The 11,702-nt window shown below is 33.0% G+C and overlaps 2 protein-coding genes across 4 annotated transcripts; both read right to left on the reverse strand.

The window, feature by feature from the left end:
• Nucleotides 1-429: 429 nt before the first annotated feature.
• On the reverse strand, nucleotides 430-4,779 carry LOC110614189 (transcription factor bHLH153). Of its 3 annotated transcripts, none has more exons than XM_021755691.2 (6): nucleotides 4,322-4,779; nucleotides 3,062-3,185; nucleotides 2,225-2,290; nucleotides 1,906-1,965; nucleotides 1,381-1,428; nucleotides 430-942 (listed from the first exon to the last, which is right to left on the reverse strand). In XM_021755691.2, exons 2-6 carry the CDS (start codon nucleotides 3,158-3,160, stop codon nucleotides 802-804), a joined length of 414 nt encoding a protein of 137 aa, XP_021611383.1. In that variant the 5' UTR covers nucleotides 3,161-3,185; nucleotides 4,322-4,779; the 3' UTR covers nucleotides 430-801. The 3 variants fall into 3 exon arrangements, with proteins under 3 accessions (XP_021611383.1, XP_021611382.1, XP_043812201.1); XM_021755690.2 differs by having other exon boundaries at nucleotides 1,900-1,965; XM_043956266.1 differs by lacking the exon at nucleotides 4,322-4,779 and adding an exon at nucleotides 3,314-4,275 and having other exon boundaries at nucleotides 1,900-1,965.
• A 5,186-nt stretch (nucleotides 4,780-9,965) lies between these two features.
• LOC110613654 (uncharacterized mitochondrial protein AtMg00820-like) lies at nucleotides 9,966-11,140 on the reverse strand. Its single transcript, XM_021754882.1, has 2 exons — nucleotides 11,024-11,140; nucleotides 9,966-10,271 (listed from the first exon to the last, which is right to left on the reverse strand). Exons 1-2 carry the CDS (start codon nucleotides 11,138-11,140, stop codon nucleotides 9,966-9,968), a joined length of 423 nt encoding a protein of 140 aa, XP_021610574.1.
• Between the last annotated feature and the right edge of the window lie 562 nt (nucleotides 11,141-11,702).

Below are 11,702 nucleotides of genomic sequence, written 5' to 3' on the forward strand. Positions count from 1 at the left end.
TGATTTGGAAAACTATTCATAAAGGTAATAATATATTAAATGTGAATCCAAAGTTTTTTCATTCAATTATTGGGGTTCTTGGATTGTAATTAACAGGCATTTATGATCCTCATAAATTTACTGAAGGATTGCCAGGAAAATATCAGAATGCTGATCTCGCATTAATGTGAAAGAAACACAGAGCAGGTGAACGGTTGCTGATTGTGGGCACCAGCTTTTCATGCAAGCAATCAGCACCAGCTTTTCATGCAAGCACCTACGTAAAAGCTGGCTTCCGAACTAACCTCAATCCTCGCCAGCAGACAATTATTGTCATTTTAAATAGAGGTTCAAGCTGTCAGCCTGCAAAACTCTGTAAAATGCGTTTCCCAGTAGAACTGATCAATCATTAGCCCTTAGTGGACCATACCGGTGCAAAGCAGTTAAATCTAAAGAGAAAACAGCAGCAAATCTATACGCCAAGAACCATCCGCATACATTTGTTAATCCTTCATTAGGACCAATTTAATAAAATGAGGTTTACAAATATACATTTTGCCTAATCAGAAAAGAGCTACACATACACATACACATACCATGCTAAGATGCCTTAGATTGCATGCATCACCGGCTCAAAATCAGGATTGGACTCCATATATATAAGCCTACTTTGTGCACATCAGGATTGGACTCCACTTACAAAGTTGCTTCAACCTGACAAAAATTTGTTTGTGCACTGAATAATTTGGCTACCATGGCTACCATTTATACCACCAAGTCTTCTTCCATGAGTTGCTAAGCTATAAATTGTCATCGGAATATTTATATGGCCTTCTCAAATTTGGGAGAAGTGGTCTTGATGGGGGCCCAGAGATCTGCGCCATTGCTGCGAGCAACTCCAACAGTGCACGAGATTGGAACAAGGCAGAGACCTCTGATTCTCAGACTGTATTGCTCTAATTCCTGCACAAGTAATTGAACCCTTCAAAATCTTAGCTCTTAATTCGAACCAATGATTCATTTCTTTATTTCACAATGGTGAGAACAATAAAGGGTTCAACAGCAATGCCTAACAGATGATAAAATCGAAACAGTGATTTTTTTGAGGGACTTTCTCTAACATGTAATCGCATATATTCTAATCTGCATGGCTTGATTTCAAGAAACTCTCAAGCAGATCAAGTGCTACTCAATTATAGCAAGGTCTCCATCGAAGAAAAATAAAATTACCCACCAAGTGTGAGATACATCTTCATAATGAATGGTATGCAACTAATATTTGAATGTCACACAAGTGCCTTTCAAAAGACTATTTTCATAGACAAGCATCTAATGATCGACTATTTTCATAGCATAGTTTGTCAAATTTATCATGTTATTAGAGATCCCACTCATATTCACCTGTAATTGAGCTGCCGGTGTACTTTGCAGGTATGGAGCACTCAGCACCTGAAACCACACCATAAGTGCAAGGACGAGAGATTAAAGCAAACTGTTACAGGAACATTCAAATATTTATCAACTACCAATGGTACTGCCGTCCATGTAGGCATCAAACTTCCCAGTGATGCAACAGTAAAGAAAGTTTATCTTTCACTTCTTTTTATTTTAACATTTTGATTTGTGAAATTCTTATTAGATAATTAGAACAGCCAAACAACTATGAGTCTATGAGTTGGTTATGAATTGATAATATCCTACCAAATCTTTCAGTTGAAATCAGAACTGTCTGAAAAGATACAAGTTCCATATTATAGCATCCATAACAATGAATTACTAGGGTGTGTTATCAACCCAAGTAGGCTCAGCAAGTTTCCATTTAATGAAAATGAATTTGCAAAGACATGTTCCAAAATTTTAATGTAGAAAGAGATAGATCATTAGGATCATTAAAGTATAATAAGCAAGAGAAGGCCAAACCTTAACTTGTTCATGAAGAAATTGTATGTATTCCATTGCCTCCAGAAGGACAGACGCAGTATCTGTCTGCACAAAACAAAAGAAGGCTATAAAATTACAGCATGCAGTAGATGAGGTATAACATAAATAGCGTGCAAACTGCAAAGCTTCAGAGACAGTCACTCAAAGATCATAGGCAAGTTATTATCAGGAAGAAACAAACAAGAAAATGAAATTCCCTGTTCAAATTCTAAGAGGTAAGGATTGGTGTATTTAAGCAATTAAAGTGATGTATATATTCACATAAATAAATGAGTTCCTGTCCACAAGATTTGCCCATCTGTACCTTCCCATATGGTGAAACAAGCTGCTGCAGAGCTACAATCCGTTCACCTAGTTTCTCTTTCCTCTCCTATTTCCAAACACAAATAAGAAGCAAGAATAAGCAGGTAGCATTACACAACTTTAAAAATAAAAAAATACAAAAAGTAGCTTTTGTTAACTTAGAGGAAAAGGCAAAACAATTTCCCTTCATCTCATTATGTTCAAATTGCAATAAACTGTTAGCTCATAGAGGTTTGTAAAACTCGTTTTATGCAAAATATTTACCATCCATTATTTGCAAATCATACTTATTTACTTTGGGGCTACTTATAGTCAGCTCATCCAATTTCTGATTCAAAATGCAAGAATCACAAATGTAAAGCTTAATAATTCTCAACATAATCTTTGTTTTTTTAATATATAAAAGAACTCCATTTTCTTCCTTGCTGGGGAATAAAAATAATAAAAATAAAAATAATAAAAAGGGCTCGTAACTTGAATGGACCATAGATATTGGCCCAGCGATGCAGTGTAAGCTCAGAATGTAGGTCTGTGCCTGCCTGCACGGAACAATAGGACTCGGGCAAAGATTAGAAAGAGGCCAAGGAAGTCATGTGATTGCCACATACCAAAAAGAGGATGCTTGATACAGCAAGGCAATGCGAATGCCAAACGATCCAAAAGTCTTACTCTTTGCATAGGGAATACAATTTACTTGAACCAAACACACCAGCTAATATCATAATCATTCTTGAAATAAAACTTGGAAAAGATAACAAATAATTGAGGAGATAACTGAATTCCAGCAAGAGAAATGTATAAAAATGGAAAAATGGTGCAGGCCTATGCAGGGTAAAACCTTTGGGGATATAGAAAGATCAGATTTATGCCGTTTGGTTGCAATAGAAGTAAGACTGCCTTGGTCAACAGAGCAAGGGCTTCTTTTGTTTTCCATCATCTTCTTCACCACTCACTTATTTTCCCTACAATGGCAAAGAGATACCATGTATAATCAGAGATCAAAACGAGACCTGCAATTCATATTCATGTAACAACAACACAAAACCCAAAAGAATCAAGAAATTCATTCAGACATAACATCAAACATTACACATGGAGCGTCAAAAAGGAAGCAGAAGGACATCCTAATAGCAAGGTAACCAGATTGACTGTAAATTATTATACAAGTTCATCATAGTTAACCAAGCTTGATGATCCAATCACATTGACTTTGATTAAATGAAGCCTCTAAGCTAAGATCATGATTTTGATTAAATGAAGCCTCTAAGCTAAGATCACAAGTTCATAACATAAACAAAAGATGCACTATTTTGATGAGAGATTAACCCTCCACAAGAAGCTCAAAAAATAAAATAAAATAAAATAAAATAAGAATATAAACACAGGTATATCCTTAATGAAACAATATAGCCATAATTTATTAAGTGTATGATAACAAACAGACAGAAGTTTCATGAATCAATGAAACATACAATCACATTGTTGTTTAAATATTAGCAATTAAAAGAAAAAGAATGCATGGAATCAAACAAAACCCTATCTTTCATAAAAAAATTTTATAATGGGGGCAAGTACTTAGCATTAAATTAATACCCAAAAGCATATAAACAAATCTGAGGGTAATGCACCAAATATATTCGATTATCACAAAATACAGACATAAATAAACATGGTATTGTCATGATTATGTCACCATGATAAAAGAAGAAAACTCAAAATTAATAGAAGATTTGTTGTGGGCCCAGATTGGATTCATGCGTGAACGGAACATTGACGCAATCAATTTGCTTGTACATACTCTACCCATATTCTCTCTTTTTATTTTAACCCCAAAACAATATCTTATTTAATTGATATCCTTATAACTGCAACCACTAAATTCCCTGCAGCCTACATGCATTCAGATTACAAATGACCAAAACCCACAAAACCCAAGTGGGAAAACAAAACCACTGTGAGAATAAGTATACTTTGATTGGCACATGAAAGAAACAAGCTTTTTTTGTTTTCACTTGCATACCTACAGAAATAAATTTCTGGGTGCTGGAAATGATAATAATTGAAGAAAAGGGGGGGGGGTGCAAGTTTGAGAACTCACCAAAAATCCAGAGATTGCATTGCCAAAAGGAGGTGAAAACAAAATCTGAAAGAAACCCACCTCCGAAATCACTTAAAGTTCAATGGAAGTTTGAAGAGAAAGCCAAAGAAGAGGGCTATAATTTCAGTTTTTTTCCAAAAAATGAAAAAACAGAGTAAAAAAAAGAGAAAGAAAGAAAGAAAGAAACCCCTCTCTGGCTCTCTCTTCCTCTATAGCTGGTCAGTTATTTGGTTTTAAAGCAGAGAACTTTACGTTCAATAAGTGCAGTCTTATAAGGGGCAACGACAAAATCAGGAAATGGAATTGAGACAGAGAGAGGAAACGACTCCGTACGTTAGAAGAAGGTGGCGGAGTACGGAAGGCGAAAGCTGAAGAAGCAAGAGAGGAAGGAGGAGGTGGAGGTGGAGGAGCTCAGAGGATCTTTGAGAGGAGCTTTTATAATGAGAAATGGGTTTGGAAATAAAATTAAGAAAATATATATATATTTGTGTATTTTATTGTTAAAAAAAGGATTATGATTTATGAAATTGAAATTAGTGACAGCTAATATCCAACCATGCAGAGTTTAATTTAACTCAAAGGTGAAGTCATTTTCATAACCATGGTTAGTAATGACTACAGAAACAGAGCTCACACTCACACTCCCTCGCCTGGCTTCGGCAACATGAAAGGAGTTTTTTTAAAAAAATTAGGAAAAATTATTTTTCTGAAATTTAACATAATTAACACTTCTGTCCTTCTATTTTGACGATCCAACACTTAAGTCCCTCACTTTTTTTTCAGTCCAAAATAACCGTTTGGGACACGTGAATTGACAAAATTAACTCTCACTAAAAATCTCGCTATTTCAAAATCACAAAATCCAAACCCAAATACCTCTTCTTTTTCTTCTTCTTCCTATCCTTTCTGCAACTTCTTTTTCTTCTTCTTCTTCTTCTTCTTCTTCTTCTTTCTTCTCCTTCTTCTTCTTCTTACTACCCTTTCTGCAACTTCTTCTTCTTCTTCTTCTTCTTCTTCTTCTTCTTCTTCTTCTTCTTCTTCTTCCTACCCTTTCTGCAACTTCTTCCTCTTCTTTCTTCTTCTTCTTCTTCTTCTTCTTCTTCTTCTTCCTACCCTTTCTGCAACTGAAGAAAACATGAAAGAAAAAAAAAAAAGAATTTCACATTGAGAGAAGGGTATTTTTGAAAAAATTTATCACCTCTCACCTTTGACTCTTTGACCAAACGGTTTAAATGGACGGAAGAACTACGAATTTGGACGGAAGAGAAAGTGAGGGACTTAAGTGTTGGGTCGCCAAAATAGAGGGACAGAAGTGTTAATTACGTTAAACCTCAGGGACTAAAAAGTAATTTTTCCAAAAATTATTGTTTTTATTTTTAAATTTTAATGATATTTCAAATTAATAGTTTAATTTAATTAATTATTTATTTAATTTAAAAGTTAAAATTTTTTTAATAATATTATGCAATATTATTATATATTTAATAATTTTTCGCTTTTCTTTTATTAATTATATATTTATTTTACAAAACTAATTAAAATATGTATTAAAAAATAAAAAATTTATAAGTTAAACTTTAAGTATTGCGATTATTAATAAATCAGTCTCTACATTTGTAAAAATCTATTAAAATATCTTTATTTTTTTTTATAGTCAACAAAATAGTCTTTCTATCTATTTTTACCGTTAAATATATATAACAAAAAATTAAATTACCTTCTCCTCCTCATTCTTCCTTTGATTCTTCTTTTCCTTTGATTCTTCATCAATATTTTTTTTTTTTCTTTTTCAAGAGGAGAGGAGACAATTATTTGGAGACGATTATTTTTCTTCTTCGTCATCATCTTCTTTTTCTCTTCTTTTTTTTTCTTTTTTTTTAGGAGGAGAGGAGACTATTTCATTAATAGAAAGAAACGATAAAAATATTTTAATAGATATGAAAAAATATAAGAACGTTTTAATATATTTTTAAAAATGTAAGGACTGATTTGTTAATAATAGTAATATCTAAGAACTAAATAAAAAAAATTATTTGAAGACAAAATTGAATTTTAAAAATTTTCTCTCTCATATTTTATTTATTTTTAAAGGAAAAGAGGACAAAAAGACTAATTCGTTGACGGAAAGAAAAAATAAATACGTTTTAATAGGTTTCTAAAAATACAGGGACTAACTTATTAATAATAGTAATACTCAAATATTAAATAGTAAATTTTTCTTAAAAATATATAAAATTAATAAATAATATAAAAATTATTAAATCCCTTTATATCAACTCAAAATTATCTACTTTTATTTTTCTCAAAAAGAAAATTAGAACATGACGTGTATATCTTATTATGTTAGCTTTTTATTAAGAATGGCAAATAAGGAAATGCTTACAAATTACAATATTATTTTAAAATCACTGAACAATATTAACTATGTATTACTAAATATCTTCTGAAATTTGTTATAGATATATTATTAATATAAAAATTTAATCACTTGACTTTGGTTTCATAAATAATTTTTAATTAAATTGAACATAAATTTCTATTGTGATGGCAAATGGTAAAGATAAATAATTAATTGATTAGATATATTATTTATTTAATTATGATATTTTAATAAAACTAGTTAATTTAATTTTATATTATAAAATTTATTAATTAATTTTAATATTTAATTTATATTTTAGTTCTTTTATTATCCATTCGTTAGTTGATGTCTAAAGGAAGCCGTCTTGATTGGTAAAAAATTTAATTAAACTTTTATACAATTACATTAGTTTCATGTGGTTTTTATTTCATGATTTTTAAAATAAAAATTTATTCTTTTAATTAATAGTTTTTTAAATATAAGAATTGATTAAAATATATTAATCAAATTGAATTTTTGCAAAAACCTAATTCTGAAATAAGTAAAAAAAAAAAAAGCAATGGTCAAAAAATTCAGTAATTAACTTTATTTTAAAAATGAAAAATTACGTTTTAGTCTCTGATGTTTAACTTAATTAACACTTCTGTCCCTCTATTTTGACGACCCAAACACTTAAGTCCCTCACTTTCTCTTCCGTCCAAATTCGTAGTCTTTCCATCCAAAATAGCCGTTTGGGACATGTGAATTGACAAAATTGACTCTCACTAAAAGTCCCACTATTTCAAAATCACGAAACCCAAATCCAACCAAATGCTTCTTCATTGTAGATGCTTCTTTACTGTAGATTCTTCTTCTTCTTCTTCTTCTTCTTCTTCTTCTTCTTCTCCTCCATCTCTCCATCTCCAAATCACTGTCAGCCTCCTCACCATAACTCCTACCCTTTCTACAACAAATCTCTCTCTGTTTCTATAAGAGTTCACTCTCTCATCTCTCAATTGACCCTCCAAGAAAAGATCTTGCAACTCTCAAATAATGCTTTAGGGAGAAAAAAGATGGAAAAAAGAAAAAAAAAAGGAAAATTAACAATGTCAAGAGAAAATAGAGAAAATATGAGGGAGAAGAAAGATGGAAAAGAGAAAAAGAAAAAAAAAATCAACAATGTCAAAAGAAAATAGAGAAAATATAAGAGAGAAGGAAGATGGAAAAGAGAGATAAAAGAAAAAGGAGAATCAATAATGGGTAAAATACAATGGAGAAGATATGAAAGAGAAGAATGATGAGAGATTTCATGTTGAGGGGGTTATTTTTGGAAAAAATTCTCACCTCTCACCTTTGACTCTTTGACCAAACAGTTATTTTGGATGGAAGGACTACGAATTTGGACGGAAGAGAAAGTGAGGGACTTAAGTGTTGGGTCGCCAAAATAGAGGGACAGAAGTATTAATTATGTTAAACCTCAGGGACTAAAAAATAATTTTTCCTTTTAAAAAATAAAAAAAGGTTTTCAACCGAACAAATTTTCAAAGAAAATTATATTTCTTTAAAAAATTTTTCTGACAAAATTATTTTAAAGGTCAAAGTGTGTCAAAAAATTACTAGAAGAAAGGTTTGATATTAAGAAATTTCTCAATTGGATATGAATATTTACAAGTAAGCTATTATTTACCGAGTTATTTTCTATTCAAATAGATACTTTCTGATGTAATAATTACTAAATATATAAAAATGATTAAAGAGATTAAACATTAAAAAAATGATGTCTTATGCAGATTTCTCTCCTGCGCTGTGAGGGCTCCGTCCTGGCACCATCATTGACCGAGGAGCAGGCGGAGCTCAGTCGTAGCTCCAAAAAAGTTAAATTATGGGAGGGCATGAGTGAGGTGATATTAGAGCAAGTTTTGACTGTTGATTTTGGGGTTGGGACGGCAGCTGATATGAAGCGAAAATCCTCTTTTAAAGATGTCTTGCAGGTGGAGTTCATTCTTATTTTTTGATGTGGGAGGTGACTAGTAATATGGAGGATCTTTCCAAAGATGAATGTGATTGTGATGATGAGAGTGTTGATAATGTGCAATGCCTGGCAATTAGAGTCTCTAAATAAGGAAATCAATAATTGTATATGCCTTGGAAACGCTCTCTTATTATCCAGTTGCATGGTCGCTCTATTGGCTTTAATTATCTTCAGAAGCAATTGCCTCAGCTGTGGGGCTTAAATCACCCCTCGATCTAGTTGATTTGGTAAATGGGTTTTTCATGGTTAGGTTTAATTCTAAGGTGGAATATGAGCGCGTCTTATTGGAATGCCCTTGGATGATTGCTGATCATATCTTACGGTAAGGCAATGGCAATCAAATTTTGATTCAGAAATTGCTTCCATTGATAAAGTGTTGATTTGGGTTCGTATCCCCAATTTGCCTATTAAATATGAAGAATTTTGGAGTATTCTTGTATTTTACTCTTAATCTTTACAAGTGATTTATATAACTATTTATACACAAAAAAATTACAACTAAACAAAAAATAAATAATTAAAGAATAATTACAGAGATAATTAAGAATCCTAATTTATGTCTAGAATCCATAATCAAATCAAATCATATCACTAGAATCAGTAAATAAGTCAATACTCCCTCTCAAGTTGGTGCATAAATGTCGCACATACCCAACTTGCAAATCAGATTATGGTAGATTCTATTGTTGAGCCCTTTAGCGAACACATCCGCAAGATGCACAGTAGAAGTCATAAGAACCGAGTTCAAGATACCGTCTATTAATTTTTTTTTTAATGAAGTATCGATCAATCTCAATGTGCTTCATTTGGTCATGTTGAATTGAATTTTGTGCTATACTAATGACAGCTTTGTTGTCACAATACAAAATTATCTTGTCTCTCTTGGGCAATTTCAGCTTCTCTAATAACTTCTACAACTATAAAAGTTCACACACACCTTCGGCAATTGCTCTGTATTCTGCTTCAGCACTTGACCAAAGTAATAACACTTTGTTTTTTACTCCTCCATGTGACAAGGTTTCCTCCCACAACTATGCAATAGCCAGAGGTGGATCTCCTGTCATCGAGAGATTCTGCCCAATCTGCATCTGTAAATGCTTTAACTCAGAGGTGACCATGCTTAGAGTAAAAAAACCCTTTCACTGGTGGAGACTTAAGGTATCTCAAGATGCGAAGGACAACCTGTATATAAGTCTCGTGAGGGTCATGCATGAATTGGTTAATTAAGCTAACATCATAGGCTATATCTGATCGGGTGTATGAGAGATAAATCAACCTCCTACCAATCTTTGGTATCTTCCAATATCCACGGGCTCACCAGTTTCTGCAACTGGGATAAATATTTCTTGATAATCCACTCCATAGGTTTGGATGAATCCTTTAGCAACCAATCCGGTCTTAGACCGTTTAATTGTGCCATCAGCTTTATGTTTCACTATGAATACCCACTTACAGCCAATAAGTTTCTTTCCAGGTGGAAGAGTGACAAGCTCCTTGGTCTCATTTTTTGTCAGTACTTTCATCTCTTCAATCATTGCTCCCTTCCATTTAAGATTTGCAAGAGCTTCCTTCCAATCCTGTAGAATAGACACAGAAGAAATAGACAAGGCAAATACTCTATAGGAGGCAGACAAGGATTCATAAAAAAACAAAGTTAGAAATAGGGTGTTTAGTACAAGATCTAATACCTTTTCTTGTGTAATGGTTTATCTAAATCATTGAAACATTCAAGAGTTGTGGGTAACTCACCAGAAGAAAATTCTTAACTCTGAGTAGACTGCATAATAGATTCTTCTGCCTTGTCTCTCCTTGAATACCTCTTCAAATCTGGCTTGTCCAAATGTTCAATTCTCTCCCGCTGATTGGCTATCTCCCCATGTCTACTAGAACTCTCTCACTGAACCATATCATTCAAAATTACAGAATTCGGGGTCTCTTCTTCTTACTCATTATTCTCCCCTTGAAGAGGTAAGTGGGTGATACTGAAGTAGGGTTCAGTTTTTCAGATGATAACATCTATACTAATAAAGTATTTACTAAATGGAGGATGGTAACACCTGTATCTCTTCTCTGTCAGAGAATATCTAACAAACACACATTTTAAGGCCTTGGGATTCAACTTTCCCGCTGTCCTAGTATGGACAAAGCAAACACACCCAAATACTTTTGGTAGAATAATGTATGAATTTCTTCCTTGTAGAACCTCCAAATGACTCATAAAGTCAAGGGTCTTAAGGGGCATTCTATTGATAAGATAAACAAATACAAAGACTGCATCTTTCCAATATACTTTGGGTAGGTTCATGGTGAACATAAGAGATCGAGCTACCTCCAATAGATGCATGTTTTTCCCTTCAGCAAAGCCATTTTGTGCACTAGTATAAGGACAACTTGTCTGGTGTACTATCCTATTGGTCTCCAAATAAGCAAAAAACCTACTATCCATATATTTTCTTCCATTGTCAGTTCTCAAAATTTTCACCTTAGTATTAAATTGAGTACAAATTATCTTTTGAAAGGATTGAAAACAAGAAAAGACATCACTTTTAGCTTTAATCAAATAGAGCTAAGTCATTCGAGTGCAACAATCAATAAGAGTGAGAAACCATCGATTACCAGATAAGGAGACAGTTTGAGTAGGTCCCCAAACATTAGAATGAATAGTCACAAAAGGAAATCAACTTCTAATGCCAAGCAAACCGAGTTGAGGAATAAAACAAGAAAAAATTCCAACCACGACAGGCACCGACCTTGGAAATTAACCCCTAGTGCCAAGTAAGCCGAGTTGAGAAGTAAAAGAGGAAAAATCCAACCACGGCAGGCACTAGCCTCATAAATTGACTCTTGGTGCCAAGAAAGCCGAGTTGAGAAATAAAACCAGAAAAAATCCCAGCCACGGCAGGCACCAGCCTCGAAAATTAACCCCTGATGCCAAATAAGCCAATTTGAAGAATGAAAAACAAAGAAAAAAAGTCCAATCCATAGCAGGCATTAACCCCAAATAAATA

The sequence above is a fragment of the Manihot esculenta genome, chromosome 4 (genome assembly GCF_001659605.2).
Source record: "Manihot esculenta cultivar AM560-2 chromosome 4, M.esculenta_v8, whole genome shotgun sequence".
Taxonomy (NCBI): domain Eukaryota; kingdom Viridiplantae; phylum Streptophyta; class Magnoliopsida; order Malpighiales; family Euphorbiaceae; genus Manihot; species Manihot esculenta.

Coding starts and splice junctions, on each gene's coding strand:
- LOC110614189 (XM_021755690.2), bottom strand. CDS start 3,160: ATGATGGAAAACAAAAGAAGCCCTTGCTCTGTTGACCAAGGCAGTCTT. Junction 2,291..3,061: donor ATCTTTCTATATCCCCAAAG/GTTTTACCCTGC, acceptor GTTTGGAAATAG/GAGAGGAAAGAGAAACTAGG. Junction 1,966..2,224: donor TTGTTTCACCATATGGGAAG/GTACAGATGGGC, acceptor TGTTTTGTGCAG/ACAGATACTGCGTCTGTCCT.
- LOC110613654 (XM_021754882.1), bottom strand. CDS start 11,140: ATGGATAGTAGGTTTTTTGCTTATTTGGAGACCAATAGGATAGTACAC. Junction 10,272..11,023: donor AAAACATGCATCTATTGGAG/GTAGCTCGATCT, acceptor TCTATTCTACAG/GATTGGAAGGAAGCTCTTGC.